This window comes from Numenius arquata, chromosome 6, assembly GCF_964106895.1.
Source record: "Numenius arquata chromosome 6, bNumArq3.hap1.1, whole genome shotgun sequence".
Classification (NCBI taxonomy): domain Eukaryota; kingdom Metazoa; phylum Chordata; class Aves; order Charadriiformes; family Scolopacidae; genus Numenius; species Numenius arquata.
The window spans coordinates 35,073,234-35,089,355 of record NC_133581.1 but is presented as its reverse complement, the minus strand read 5'-3'; the positions used below and the strand labels follow the sequence as shown (position 1 = coordinate 35,089,355).

Genomic DNA, 16,122 nt, shown 5'->3' with positions numbered 1-16,122 from the left:
GGTGCAGGATCCAGCCCATCACTCACCCCGTAGCTCTCGAGTCTCATGCAGACGCCTCCAGCCTCCCCGAGCGGCGAAAGACAGGCCAGCACCCAGAGCTGGCCGCCCCCTCACCAGGAGCCTGGCCGCCCCCTTCCCGCCGCAGCTCAGCCACAAGGAAGCCGCCATCTTGCTTCTGCTCCCTTCCTTACCCTCCCCAGCGCCAGAGCTGCCCCTCTCACTGCCTGAGCAGAAAAAAAAAGCGGCACGCCCCTCACCCCGCACCCGAGCCTCCTCAGCGCGGAGGAGTGGCTTCACTAACGCCCCCCGCCCTGCCGCCCAGCACCTGGCACAGCGGCAACCCCTGCCGCAGCACCAGCCGTGAGCACTCAGCCACTCGCCTGCTCGAGCCTGACTGCCTCTTATCGCCAGATACAAATGCCTACCGCAGACACACCCGCACTTCTTCCAGCCCTGCCTGCCTGCCTGCCCCCAGGGTGCGTCCGCATCTCGTCTCCAGCTACTCCTACCACTGGCCCTTTCCTACTCTCCCGACCTGGTGATGGGAAAAGGGAGGGTTGGTCTCTACCCCGCCGCAGCAAGTCCGCCTCCGCCTCGGGGCAGAGCCTGCACCGCCCGCGGGGGGTAGGCGAGCGCTCGGCAGGCACCCGCCCGAACCCCAAAAGAAGCTCCTGAGAAAGGACCCCTACGCTCGCCGTCCGACCGGCGCCATGGCTGCGGCCGCCAACGACTGCGACGCCGCGCAGGTAACGAGGGGCCCGGCGCAGGCCCCGGGCGCAGTGGCTGTCCCTGAGGCCGCCTGGGCTTTTGAAGGGACGCAAGGCTCGGCAGCGGGGCGGGAGCGTCCCCTTTAAGCAGCCCAGCGGCGGCCAGTATGGCCTCGCCTAGTGCCCTGGGGTCCCCTCCGGCTGCGAGGGACTCGTGGAGGCCCGGGGCGGGACGGCGAAGCAGCAACGGCCCAGCTGGCATGCCTGGGCCTCGCCGAGGCCAGCTGCTGTCGGCCCTAGGCTCTGCCCGTCGCCTGGCTGAGGGCGTTTCGGGTCAGCAGGTGCTCCAGGGTAGTAGTTCGCAATTGCAGTTGTTGAGACTATTTTTGTAACCTTAGTAATTAGTAACCTTCGTAGTTACTAATTAGCAGAGTATATAGCACTTCCCAGAATGCTGCCAGTCTGGCTGCTGTTGCAGGACATTTTGGCCTTTATTTGTTTATTTATGGTAACTCTGGGCTTTTTGGGGTTTGATTTGGGTTTTTTTTTTCCTGTGTTTGATTGTTTGGGGGTTTTGTAGTCTGGTAACTGTTCGTTACTGTAAATCACCACAGTCTGAATGTGAGTTGGCGGTGTTGCGCTTCGTCAAGCAAAGAAAACATTGTGCTAGAGCGTATGGGAGCATCACCAGGATGAGGCTTGAAATGCCTGTCCTGTTTGTGTGTGGAGCTGGCCAAGAGACCAGCCCCAGCATCAAGAACAGTGTGGGCTGACAACAGGGAGATGAGGATCATCACCAGAGTAGATAATGTGGCCTGTCAGAAAAGAGGGAAAAAATCTGCTTAGTCGAAAAAAGGAGGAAAAAAAAAAAAGAGCAAATGGACTTGTCTTAATATGTAAAATGTCACAGAGATGAAAAGGAATAATGTTTTCTTTATGCCCATAACTGTTTGGGAAGAGATAACAAACTTAAGTTTCAGCAAGCAAAGTTGAGGTTAGGCATTAGGAAAATACTTCTAACCTGGGACAGTTAAACAGATTAAAGGAGTTTGTGGCTCACTGTCATTGGAAGCTTTAAGATGAGGTTAAAGTAGGAGCTTCCAAACCTTGTCAGCCTTGCCTTAGGCTGGGTCTCCATCACTTCACCTTCTCTGTCTCCTGCCTCAGAACCACTGCTGCTGCCTTGCACCCGTGCCTGTTTCTCCCGTGCTGCTGCCACTTCCCCACGCCTGATTGCAAATCCAAGACCAACTGCTACGATTTCCTGTAGCAACTGCCACAAGATGCAAGTGGTCTGTCTGTTCAGATGGGCCGCCTTAAACAAAGCCTCTGCCTGCTGTGATTCAAAGGGCTAGGAGACAATCTTGAGGGGCTCACAGAATCCCATTTCCCCTTTACTTAGGTCTTACGGTCTTACATTAGACCATCAAGGATCACTCAGTCTTCAACTTAAGAGACTCTGCAGTATTGGGGTCGGGGGAGAGAACAATGACAACAGCACTTTTTTCTTAATGTTTCAGCAAAGGTATTGGTACTAAGTAACTGCCTACCTGTTTTTGTGTGTACTACTTACCTTTTGCTTTTGTTCTCTTTATTCTGTGGGTGTTAACAGAATACCTGCCTCTAATGTGCCTTCCTGCTGCTAAACAAACGTTTCTCGTGGAAGTGTCCTTTCATGGGCATAAATAACTAAGCTGAGCTAATCATTTGTCATTTAAAAAAAAAACTATTAAAACTTCTAATTGCTGCAATAAAAAATTTTCAAAACATAAAAAAGGCACACCATAAACGGTCAGTTACATTTGGAGGTCTGTACTTGCTAGTACAGAAGCTAGCTAGTCAAAGAAACCTCATCGTGATTTACACCCGTCAGTATGAAATGTCAATGGTATGATTTTATCTATGCAGTCTGTGCTTATTTCTGAGGAAAATGTATGAATTCTGAGCAATTTATGAAAGGGAGAGATGTATTTCAGACACTGTTTATTTACTGTAATATCTTAAAATATCCACATTGTAGTTCAGTTTTGCACCTTTTGAAAATTATTACCAAAACCTTTACAAATGTGTTTGTTCAACAAGTAGAGTGTGTCAACCTTGATTTCCATTACATTCGATCCACATTGTTTTCTGGGTTTTTGGGGTAGGTGGGTTTGTTGTTTAGTTGTTTTATTTTAAATAATATTAGGTACAGTAATATGAATAAAATTTGAAAAAGCTAATTTGCCTTGAGCAACCACAGTCTTGCAGAATACAATAATAATTTTTATAAAAGATTTGACTGCTGGAAAATATTCTAAATTTTCAGTGAATACTTTCAGTCAGTTTCTGTTTAGAAATTTATAAGCAATTTTTTTTTTTTCAAAAGAATAACATAGTGGATTGAAAAATTAGTGACTTCTTTTAGTTCATGGAAATTTGTGGAATTTTCCTTCATATCTAACAGCATGTAGGAACTTAGGCTAAGATGGTAACAGCGTAGCAGTAAAGAAGCTGAATTGTTGTTACCTTTATCAGGAAACTAGTGGGCCAGATTGTGAGTTGTGGATATGAAGGAAGAGATAACCAACAGCATCTGTACTTCAACTTAAAAGTCAAATTTAGAAGTACTGCTAATTGAGATTTGACAAAGAGTAATTGTGTTAAGTTGCCTACTGCTTTCACACATGTTTACTCCCGAGTTATTACAGCAAGTACTGTTTTTTAGTTATGGAAAGAACTGTTATTTTTATTAACAGTAATTTTAAACAGGAAATGTTTAGATAGTTTATGATTATAGTCAGTATCCACTGATCCTGGAAAAATACTGTTAAACTCTGAGGACTGCTTCATAATCCTGGCATTTTTCAGAAAAAATAGTGAAATTCCTTGATTATATTTATTTTTGTATGTTCTTGATGAAAGTAGCTTCTGAATTTGAACTTCTAAAAATTCTTTTTAATGATTTAAAGTGGTGAAAATCACTCATGAATATGAATTTTGCAGTAAATGTCTAGATTTATCAAACAGGGAAAACAAGAAACAACTATAGGAGTGTTATAATCTACGGAGTTTCAGAACTCAATTTCAGAATTGAAATTCTTAGGTTTGTGATGTTTCTGATGGCCTTTAATTTCTTTCTTTCATTTATTTTTAGGAAAAGTTACATCCAAGAAATCTTATCCCAGAGCTTTGTCGACTGTTTTATGGTTTAGGCTGGGTAACAGGAACTGGGGGAGGAATCAGCCTGAAACATGGGTAAGTAAATGTCGAAAAGAAAGAATGTGATGATTAGAGAGAGAGAGATAGTGGCTGTATTTAGTAGTTGGTGAGGGGATTTCAGTTCCACGAAAAATGTTTGAAGGTCAAGAGTGAGCAATAATGTAGAGGGAGAAATGAACAGTATGCCAGATTTAATCATGTAGAAGGCGGTGGCTAGCCTGAATTAATCATTGCAGTCCCTTCAGTGGAGAGACACAGCTTCAGAGTGACGTTTTTCTTGTCCTTTTCCTATCTTTGTTTAAGGTAGGTGCATTGTCTCTAAGGAGCAATGGGTTGCCCCTTTTTCTTTTCATTGACTATGGAATTTAGAGTGGGTTACACGGGGCACATGGCTTTCAAATGCCCGTGGTTAGATGAGGTGAATCCCACCCTAAATATTTTGCAGGCAAGACATTTTCTTTAAAAAGGAAATTACTGTTCTACTGACATCATTTCTAAGGAGATGTTCTTAACATGTAATTGAAGCAGGACAGGTAACAGCAAAACAATTTTTGGTGTGTATCCACTACTAAGGAGAGCCACTTTGCTTTTTAATTTGCTGGTCTCCCCCTATTCATGCTTTCCAAGCTTTTAATGGAGACAAAGCTCCTCTCAGTGGCCACTGAAAAAAGAGAAGTCTTCATTCTGCAAAACACCTTGCACAGTGCCTGCAATTCTGTCCCCAGACACAGGGTGTTGTGACACTCGAAAGTGTCTGACCTCTCATTTTTCTGATGTACACTTGCATGCTGACACAAGCAGCTATTGCTGTTCAAATATATGAAATATATATATAGTATGAATTAAAGGCTCTAAATGCTAATGTTTGTGCTGTTCTAATGGCTTTGAGAAGATTATTTCACTTCCCTGCTTGATTTTACAAGCAAAGCAACAGCAATAATAATAATGAGAGGAATGATAAGAGGGTTAATTCTTGTTTTTATAGTTCTTTGTCTCTGGAAACTAATAATTAGTCTAGCACTGATTTCTCATCAGGAGCTAAATGTAGCCTATTTTCTTTGTCATTTCAGTGTGATTCATGTTGGTTGTGGCAAGACAAATAGAGAATACACTAACGTAGTAGTACAGTTTTCCTCAGCAGTTCTATAACTTGCTTGCTCGGACTACACTGAAATACATATTTGAGTTGGTAGTGATGTTGTACCTGGTCTAGGAATAGTAATCTATGTGAATGTACTGTTTTATAGCTACAGTAACAGTAGCTATGATTCAAAATTAATAGCTATGGGGCAGAGATCAGACTAGCTTAGAATTGTTACATAGGAAATAGTGAAAGAACAACTGAAATTTGATTGAAATTCTAACAAATGGTTTTACAAGCTAATCCTAATCAGCATAACTCACTGTGCAGTTCATATCAACTACTCGGAATATCAATGCCAATTTGGATGTGGGATAGCATATTAAAAATGGATCTAGAATTCTTTGTCAAGTGTCCTATATTTCAAAGGCTGTATTTCATCATCAGATTTTCCCTTTGTGATTAATTTTTTAAAAAGAAAAAAAAATAGTCTTAAGAAAAAATGCATCTTTGATTAGTAACCAAACTACCACTTGATTTCTCTATCATTTGTGCTCTCGATCATCTTGCTCATGCAAAGGAATTAGACTAAATTAATGCAATGCTGCCAGTGTTAATTCACGAATGTTAAAAATTACAAATATGATAAAGCCACATTTCTATGTGCTTCACAGCCATTTTACTACTATGAAGAGCTGGAAAAGACCCTACAGATCATAGAGTCCAACCATAAAGTGCCAAGTTCACCATTAAACCATGTCCCTAAGCACCACATCTACACATCTCTTAAATACCTCCAGGGATGGTGACTCAGCCACTTCCCTGGGCAGCCTGTTCCAAGGCTTGATAACCCTTTCAGTGAAGAAGTTTTTCCTAATATCCATTCTAAACCTCCCCTGGTGCAACTTGAGGCTGTTTCTACTCAGCCTGTCACTTGCTACTTCAAAGAAAAGACCAACCCCCTGCCCTGGCTACACCCTCCTTTCAGGGAGTTGTAGAGAGTGAGAAGGTCTCCCCTCAGCCTCCTTTTCTCCAGGCTGAACACCCCCAGCTCCCTCAGCCACTCCTCACAAGACTTGTGCTCCAGACCCCTCACCAGCTTTGTTGATCTTCTAAGTGCTCTTGTCCAGAAACATAAACACCTTGTGGTCCTTAGGAAATGTATCTGTAACTTGACTAATTATTCACTAGATGTCTCTGTGCTCCTGAATTTAGTGTGTTACTGTTGAAATGGAATAGTGATTACAATTGAGAGAGATAATCTGATACTTTTTTGCCATTTTTGAAAATATTTCAGATATCGTATTAAAATAATTTTAATTCTAATCAATTTTTTTATAGTCTTGTAAACCTTGCAAGAAGTGATGTACTTCTACTTGAATTTCAATCGTTTAATTGCATTGAATGAGTGTTATATTTTTATTGATAAAAATAAATATGGAAATGCATTAAAAACATGTTTACGTGTTTTTGTCATAGTTATAGCAAAACCCAAAATTGTAGAATACTATAGATAATTAATATTGTTAATAGGTAGTCTGTGGATTTTTAAGTAGTAGTTTTGTCACCGGTTTTGTCATAGATCAGTATCCGCTTGCAATTTCTCTTGTTCCATTTTTATTCTGAATTCTGGGGATTTGAGTTCAGAGTTATTGCAGGGGAAGGCTGTGTGGTTTTCTTTATAGGAAAAATAAGGCTGCACTTCCTACATGTGTTTCAGATCTCTTCTCAAGTTGAAAGCATGGCTTTGTACCCATGCAAGTCAGAGGTTTCATATGCCCGGATATGATTCGGTTCTATTTTAAAAACCATCTACATGTTAATCTATGGAAGGAGAAAGAAAGTTGTTGAATTGTGAGGGGCTAGATTTGCCATTTCCTTTTCAGTGAACTGGGAGCTCTAATGCCTGTGCAGTTGGAGAACCTTGTGTTTATTGATTTTCCCTGTCTGTAACTTTTCTTAGGAATGAAATCTACATTGCTCCTTCAGGAGTCCAAAAGGAAAGAATACAGGTACGTTGAACTGTATTTTTGCCTCAGAGCTCATCTGAGATGGATGATAGTACCTTTGTTGAGAGTTTCGTTTTTCCTTTTGTGAAGTTAGAAACGTGTTATACTATTGATTGCCTGATTGAAACAACTGAGAATTTTGCCCAGTACTCCACTAGCATAGCAAGTCAGCATGTGTTTCAGCGACCAGTGCAGATTAGTCTTGATGATGTCTTTGCTTTAAACTAACGCAGAAGACTGAGATTTGAAAATTACTGAAGTCCAACTTTATTCTTTGTCAAGCTTGAATGGCAAAAGTTACTGTGGCACATATGTAATTAAGCATTAACACCTAATCTCTATTTATTTTCATTTGAGTGATTACAAATCTTTGTCTTGATATTCTCAGTAAATAGATAGGCTCTCCCCATGAAAAGGTGGCTTTGTCTACCTGTCTCCTTTCCAAAAAAACCCCAAGATATAAATGGAGAGAAGAATGGTAAATGATAACTATTTTATGACAGCAGGAACTCCCCCGGAATAGAATAATATGTGGAAAGGATTTGTTGTTTTATAGTTCTCAGGGTAAATACAATGAGAGTGAAAGGAATCTCTTCACTGATAGGAACTTGGGGTTTCACAACAGTGCTCGCTAGGGATGTTGGCAAGTAAGGCAGGCAAAAGTATAATGTGGCAGGACTGTGATGGTCTGTTCTTTGCTAGCAGTAACAGTGGATTGAGCACAGTGAGTAAGGAGATCTCTCGCAACTATATTTCCCGCTGATTTTTAAAGTAACATTAAAGAAGGAAGTTTAGTTGCTGCCCTGAACGATTCTTTGGACTATTATGAATTGATGCAAAGGTGACATTCATGTAAAGCTACTAAAAGCGAGGTTTAAAAAAATAGTTCTACAAGTTGAATTAAACCTACATATAATATATTTATGTCCTTTGTTGGTTCTTTAAGGGGGGAAGGAAAAGTACATCTACATTTTTTTTATTGAATCATTTACTGCTTTTCCTTGTAATTTATTGTCTGCTATTTAAATACAGGTTGTCTCCTGAGAAAATTTTAGTTTTACAGATACCTGCTTCACAGCAGTCTGAATTAAAACAGTACCTAATATTAATTACACAATTACACATTACACAATATCAGTAAATAGTATTAGGAGCAAGAATAAATGTGGTACTTTGCAACACTTTTACAAAGTTAAAATCACATTTGATATTAAATATATGGTGTATATATTTGGCTCCCTAGAAGGAAAACAAAACTATTCGGGTCATCATAGGTCAAAATATTTTTTTTCTTTCTGACAGCCAGAAGATATGTTTGTTTGTGACATGAATGAACAGGATATCAGTGGTCCTCCATCTCACAAGAAACTGAAGAAAAGCCAGTGCACACCTCTTTTCATGAATGCCTACACTATGAGAGGTGCTTTGCAAATGTTTTTAGTTCAGTGGTGACTGAAACACTGTGTATATATATATCCACAAAATTGAAATTCAATACCATGTTCTTTATACATGGAAGTTACAGTGAAATTAACATGAAACTATACAATAAATTGATTTGCAAAGGAATATGTACAACAGAAGGTAACCCGTGGTAACATCCTGTGAGTGTCATTTACCTTTTAATCTTCTCATGTAGCTATATCTTTTTGGCACTAATTTTTAGTGCAGTATATTAGTAGGTTGCGAGAGGAGCTGGGGGATTTACAGCAGTTCTATACCAGCAGTTTTGCCTATCCAGTAACTATGTTTTAGACCTTTTACAACCATTGGCTGTGACCAAAGGTTCTAAATTATGGATAGGTGAAAAAAGTATGAAACTTCTTTTGCAGGTGGACAGTAATAAAAAACTCTTGCTCTTGTGTAAGATTTACATCTGTTACTTTATAAAGGATTCAGTGAGTCTCTTCTAATCTTCCTGCACAAGAAGCTCACATGACCTGAAGGAATTGGCTGCTGTAGTTACCAAGCCGCTCTCCATGATATTTGAAAAGTCATGGCAATCAGGTGAAGTCACCAGTGACTGGGAAAAGGGAAACATTGCACCCATTTTTAAACAAGGTAGAAAGGAGGACCCTGGGAACTACCGACCCATCAGCCTCACCTCTGTGCCTGGGAAGATCATGGAACAGATCCTCCTTGAAGCTATATGCTAAGGCACACGGAGGAGAGGGAGGTGATTTGAGACAGCCAGCAGAGCTTCACCAAGGGAAAGTCCTGCCTGACCATGCCTAGGAAGAAAAAGAAAAGTACTAGCATAAACAAAAAAGTAAAAGTTTTTAAACATATATCTCCTAAATGAGTTTTGGAATTTATTAGAATCTCAGAATTCTGATAAAATTAATAGAGTTTTTCAGTCACTGCCATATGTAAAGAAATGTACAAGTAGTGTTTCTCCTTGAATTTGTGCAAGTAGTTTCTCTCCTTGAATTTGTCACAGAATCACAGACTGGCATGGGTTGGAAGGGACCTTCAGAGATCACGTAATCCAACGCTCCTGCCAAAGCAGGGTCACCCAGAGCAGGTTGGACAGGAATGCATGCAGGCAGGTTTGGAATATCTCCAGAGAAGGAGTCTCCACAACCTCTCTGGGCAGTTCCAGTGCTCTGTTACCTTTAAAGTAAAGAAGTTTTTTCTCATGTTGAGATGGAATTTTTTGTGTTCTAGCTTGTGCCCATTGCCCCTTGTCCTGTTGCCAGGCACCACTGAAGAGAGTCTAGCCCCATCCTCTTGACCCCCACCCTCTAGATATTTATAAGCATTCATGAAATTCCCCTCTCAGTGTTCTCTTCTCCACGGTGAACAGACACAGGTCTCTCAGCCTTTCCTCATGAGAGGTGCTCCATTCCCTTGATCGTCTTTGTAGCCTTCAGTGGACTCTCTCCAGCAGTTCCCTGTCCTTCTGGAACTGGGGAGCCCAGAACTGGACACAGTGCTCCAGATGGGGCCCCACCAGGGCAGAGTAGAGGGGGAGGGTGACCTCCTTTGGCCTGCTGACCATGCTTTTTTTAATGCATCCCAGGAGACCAATGGCCTTCTTGACCACAAGGGCACATTGCTGGTTCATGGGCAACTTGTCCACCAGGACTCCCAGGTCTCTCTCTGCAGAGCTGCTTCTCAGCAGGTCAACCCCTAACCTGCACCTGTAACCTTATCAGTAACTAAAAGTTAACACTAGTGTCCAAAGGCGATCCATGATTATTCTTTATAGATAAGTAATTCTCTCATAGCTTTATTTAGGTTTCTGTGTAATTTTTTGGCTAATACAGTGGATCACTACTTGCTAAAATGCCTAGCCAAAGAAAATGAATCAAGCATGTGAATAAAATTTTCCTAATAGATGCATTTTAAAATTAATTCTAAAAATACTTTTTTTTCCTTCTTTTTCTCTTCTTAGGGGCAGGCGCGGTGATCCATACTCATTCCAAGGCTGCTGTTATGGCTACCCTTCTTTACCCAGGGAGCGAGTTCAGTATCACCCATCAGGAGATGATAAAAGGAATTCAGAAGTGTACTTCAGGAGGATATTACCGGTACTTCTCTGTATTTATGAAAAGAGGCATGCTATTTCATCATTTGTTTTCAGCAATATAAATAGATGACAAGTCATTTGAGTTATGTGTGTCAAAGTGTGTCATATAAAGTATTAGGAATGAGAAGGAAGAAGACCTCTGGAATAAACTAGTCATTGGCTTTCCCTAGGAAGGTCTCAAGCCTATGGAAGAGATCTGAGATAAAATCTTGTAACGTCAAGGCTACTGTGGTCTGTTGAGCTACAGAAACAAACCTAATAAAGAGCTATGTCCTGACAAATACCTCAAGAACAGAGATGTTAAAACATCTATATAATGTTAAATTGAAACTGGAGCCAACCAACATTAGGTTGGATTGATAATGTACAAACTACTTTTGGGTGGACTTCACATATCACTGCCTGTGCTAGTTTAGGCCATGTTAAGAGTGTAGAGGGTTTCAGGTTTTACTTGACAGACTTTGAAAGAAAATTCAGAATAAACAGCTCATTACAGATAATGTTACTACTTTTCAAGGATGGGCTCTGAGGTAAGTGCTGAGTTATTCCAAATTATGTGTGATGGCTTGTTTTGAGGACTCCGCCCACAGAGAGTTGAATTGGGATGCGCAAACAAGATGTATATAATATGTGACAATTAGATGAAAAATTGAAATGCTAAATTCTTTCCACTTTTTGATGTTAATTTTTGTAACTAACTATTGCCCTTTGGCAAGAGAGCAAGCCATATGTCTGGGATGCAATTTTATGCCTGGGCATATTTTACTCAGTTTTGTTTGACTTGCCAGCTTTACCTTCTTGTCAGCATTAGCATTTGTATTTTTAACGTGGCAAAATAATTGTCTAACAACACTGGTTTTAAAAAAATCCACAACCAATTTCTTTTTTGGTTGTGCACTTTGAATTGTCAAACATTCCTAAGCGCTAGTCATGAGACATTGTGTTTATTGGGTTCTATATCTCCAAGTTGTCCCGTGTCCTCCTGTTAATTTACCAGAAAAACTAAAGAAATAAAAGCTCCAGATTACATGGTTCCTAAGTACATATGCTTCCGTGCTAGACCAATTCTACTGTTTTGCCTCACACAAGGCTCCCCATTGAATTCAAAAGAAATTTGATAATACAGAGTGGGAGCTTTCAAGAAAGGGATTGACAATGTATTGTTTCTGATTACCTAAACCTTTTCTGGAAGCTATCCAGGAAAATGCTACAGATAGGATAACCAGAAGTATTTGATGGCCTAAATATGATTCCAGTGATGCCAGAATACTTTTACCTCTGACTTCAGTAGAAGGAGAACTAGATCTGTAGTAAATAGCTTTGAAAGTCTCAGATTTTCCCAAGTTTTTTTATATAAAGATTTGGCTAAATGTAGGCTGCTTATATTTCAATAAAACTAAAGAGATATCAGGTATTTAACTCATTCAGAGTCATCTTGGGGTTTTATAGATACTAGTTCTTGATTAAAAAGCTTCTGGTTATGATTAGGAATTAGTTTTGGTATTTATACCTGCTTCCAGACTCATGTCCAAGTAGAAGGCAGAACCTAGGAAACCAATCCTTTAGCTCATTTGGCCTCACTAGTAGCACTCCGAATCTAATTTTAATGATCAGAATATGGAAGAGTCAAAGTAAACCTACAAAAATCACTTAATTTTATTTATTGACTATTTTTATAGTCCTCCTTGGGAAAGCATCAGCATTGAAAACTGTAAGGGATGGGACTTTTTAATTTTAAGAATATCTGATTTGAAGTACAAGGTGTTTTATTTTTACGGTTACTTTCTCTCTGTGTTTTATAAAAGAAAGTACTACTAGCATCCATTCATGAAATATCTGTGTGACCTCAATGATAAATCTGAACCGGGGACATTTAAACAAGTTTCTTCCAGTGTCAATTAAGGTTCAAGCAATGCCAAATATCCCAGTCCTCCTTCAGAAGAAACTCCAGGCAAGTTCCACTGAGTAACATGCATCATCTTGTCTTTGTAACTGGGGTTCTTAGGCTCTCTTAAGATCATATATAGCCCACCAATGATTCCAGCACAGAGAATTTATTTTTCATGTGTTAACTCTACTTTCTATTTATATGCCTTAGCAGCATAATCTTATTTTCAGGGGCTTTTGGACTACCTACATCTTTTCTGCTCTCCAGCAAACAGCTTCATTTCCTTCTTCATTATGTCATTCTTTGAAATAATTTAATATGAGATAAAGCTTGTAGGTAATGCCAGTACAGGATGAAGAGAGTCTGAAAAAATGTGCAAAGGGACCCAACTATGAAGTGGTACAGGAACAAACAGCTACACCTAATACATTAAAGTGTTACTTTCTTTTTGTGCCTCAAGTGTAGCTCAGGTATTGCCAGCATAGCATGTGTTTGGGAGAGATGTTCCTGAGAGTTCTTAATGTTACAGCATGACTCACAAGAGAAGAGTGTGAAATCACTGGTGTTGAGAATTTGTTAACATCTTTACACAGTCAAAGGAGAATCTCTTTCTTAGGGAAAAGCTTCGTATATCCAAACACTGTGCTTTTTTAAATACATGAACATTAATCATTAATCATTCTTTTAGATATGATGATACACTAGTGGTTCCCATTATTGAGAACACACCAGAAGAGAAGGATCTCAAGCAGAGAATGGCACATGCAATGGAAAAATACCCAGACTCTTGTGCTGTATTGGTCAGACGTCATGGAGTTTATGTATGGGGAGAAACATGGGAAAAAGCCAAAACAATGTGAGTACAATTTAGGAATATGGTATATTTTGCTATTGTACCTCAAAATCTTAATGACCTTAATGTCATGTATATTTCCAACCCATGTACAGTAACAATAATTCATAACATTAAGTTGTAGCCTCACTGAAGGTATTGGGAGCTTTTGAGATTGGGTTCATACGCGATTCCACCACTTGGTTTTCCTTTCACATCAATGCTGGCTGATAGGGTTCCTAACATTTTCCTTTCATATAGACAAGTCCCTCTCCATATGAAACCTCCAGGCAATCTTTGCTTTTATATGACACCTGACAGTACTGTTTGTGTAGTCTTCCTTAGTCCCATTTTTGGAGTTTACTTCTTTATTTGCTGATGGAAATGCAGCAAATCAGGATCATGTAGCAAAAATGCTGGACACTTTCCATACCACAGTAATGGAAAGAGATAGAGGTATCCAGTCAGACCATCATATTGGTGATGTAAAGCTCAAGGAAAAAAACTATTTATTTTCGTAAAACATAGTAAGACTTAAGCTTTACTTTACATTTCACTTTTTTTCTCCTTTTAATTTTAGGTGTGAGTGTTATGATTACTTGTTTGATATCGCAGTGCAGATGAAGCAGCATGGGCTAGATCCTTCAAAACAGCCAGCAGGAGAAAACGGGATCTTATGAATGACAACAACGTTTATATTCAGGTGTGAATCTATCTGTAGAGGTGATCTGTTTGGAGGGAGAGACTAAAGATGACACCATTATTTCAGTCTGCTTTTCCACTCGGGAAACTTCAGTATTGCACATTGCCCCCACTCCACTCCATTACCACTGCAATTTTATCTATGCCTAAAATGATGTTCCTTTACCACACAATGCAACAAAAAGATATATATTAATAGTTAAGTATGTCCAGTGCATATTTTAGCACCTATGTACAGCATGGAGTGCAATTGCTTTTTAAAACTAAATTGTATCAAGCATTACCAGAAAAAGCCAATGGAGAAAAAAGACCCCAGCCTAGTAAACTAATCTATACAGAGATGCCTGAACACCCACTTTTGTTCTTCAGCTTGCAGGATCAGGTTTGATTTCAGTCCATCTCAGTGGTATTACTTATATGGTAGGTTGGTTGTTTATTTTTCTTCAGCAGAAATGGCTGGTTGCAATTTCATTCATTGAAAGTTTCATTGATTAGTGTTACCCGTTTACTTCACACAACAAGTTACCATGACCTTCTGTTTTGTAATGTGGCAATAATCAATGTTTTGACAGAGCCCTGGAACAGGCTGCCCAGGGAGGTCGTGGAGTCCCCTTCTCTGGAGATTTTCAAGACACGCCTTGATGCAGTCCTGAGTAATGTACTATAGGAAATCCTGCTTTAGCAGGGGAGTTGGACTAGATGATCTCTAGAGGTCCCTTCCAACTAACAATTCCATGATTCTGTGAAATATTTTAAAGTGAAAGCACATAGATAATATGATCAGGCCTTGATACAGCTCAGTTTTGAAAAACAGTGGTAGTGTAACGTTTCACAGTCTGGGAGCACTTCTCTAGCAAGTTTAAAGATACCAGTACTGAGAATATAAAGGAGTTGCGCAGTCTAAGTGGTGGTCTAATTAAACAGGATAGGCTAACTTGTTGCACAGGGCTGGCCATCAGATAATCCTCTCCACCCACCACATTTGCATCAGAAGATATGACAGATGCAGCATGAGCAAAGAACAGACAGGTACTTGGATCATTAGCCTTTATGCCCACACTAGAGGAGGAAGCAGTGGGACAGGAGGCTTGCTGTCAAGTGAGTCTCTGTGTGAACAGGTATTTGGAGTGCTGCCACCACGAACAGTGATGAAGACACGGTGGCTACCACACTTGCACTGAGCTACCTCATGGCCCACAAGAAACATTCTAAAATTGCTCCTCAGCTCCTCCACTCAAATACATAGTGGCATTAACATTCCTTTGCCTATTTCTTATGACTATAAGGACCTAGTTTTAGAATATTTTCCCTTTTATGTTTTTTCTCCTATACAGGTTTCTTACATGGTGGTTGGAGTTCCAGATTCCAGCTCACGCTGTTAAACCACGAGGGGGTGCTGTTACACTCGGCTGATTGACAGATGTTAGCAGTCAAGTTGTGACTTAAACACATCCAAGAACAAAAGGATAGTTTAAAAACAACAAAAAAATAAGCTGAACAATCATTGCTATTTATGAATCCTCTCAATTGCTACAGTAGGAACAATGAAAATTCAGATGCAAAAAAGGATTTTGAAAAAAGCTATGGAGAATTGTGACATTTTGTTTGCGTGCTTGAAAAATTAATGTTTCAACAACCTGCATTTGTTGATCCTGCTTTACTGCTACATCATTTAACTTGTTCTAGATCTCCATTTCTCAAAGTTATAGTAGCCTATTTTCTTGAGAAAAAAAAGTGAGGTCAACCCCCTTGATTGGAAGTAGGGAATAAAGTTTAAAACATGGTTTGAACTGTTGATTCATTCATGACATGTTAATAATTTGTGGTGGTTTTTTTTTAATTAAGCCTATAGCATATGTATTTTTGAATTCTCTTGTAGGAAACAATTTTATGCCATGCATTTGGAAGTTGTTACTGAGAGACTGCTCTGAGTCTTGTCTGTTTTTTACCTCTTTAAATTCATTCAATTGCAATAAGATTTTGTTTATTACAACTTTAAAATAGCTTTTTTTGACCTATGATTACCCAGTAGATTTAATCAAACTGCTTATTAAAATATAGTCTCACATGTGTCTTAGTGTCTTCTTTCAAAATCTCCTGGAGTGGCCCCCCAGTGGCATCAGTCTAAGCCTACCCAACATTCTGATGGAATATTGAGACTCTAGTCCCA

The 16,122-nt window shown here is 39.8% G+C and overlaps 2 protein-coding genes across 2 annotated transcripts in view; one reads left to right on the top strand and one right to left on the bottom strand.

Moving 5' to 3' along the window:
- PDHX (pyruvate dehydrogenase complex component X) overlaps nucleotides 1–198 on the bottom strand; it is a 55,724-nt gene extending 55,526 nt beyond the window's left edge. Inside the window, exon 1 of the mRNA XM_074150008.1 lies at nucleotides 27–198. Coding sequence (XP_074006109.1) covers nucleotides 27–168 — 142 coding nt within the window. The 5' untranslated portion in view covers nucleotides 169–198. The remainder of the gene's footprint in view (nucleotides 1–26) is intronic.
- Nucleotides 199–693: 495 nt separating this feature from the next.
- On the top strand, nucleotides 694–16,023 carry APIP (APAF1 interacting protein). The gene is made up of 8 exons (XM_074150006.1): nucleotides 694–746; nucleotides 3,844–3,944; nucleotides 6,953–7,001; nucleotides 8,301–8,418; nucleotides 10,396–10,531; nucleotides 13,107–13,274; nucleotides 13,831–13,953; nucleotides 15,287–16,023. The coding sequence occupies exons 1-7, from the start codon at nucleotides 711–713 to the stop codon at nucleotides 13,928–13,930; spliced, it is 708 nt and encodes a 235-aa protein (XP_074006107.1). The 5' UTR covers nucleotides 694–710; the 3' UTR covers nucleotides 13,931–13,953; nucleotides 15,287–16,023.
- Nucleotides 16,024–16,122: the final 99 nt, after the last annotated feature.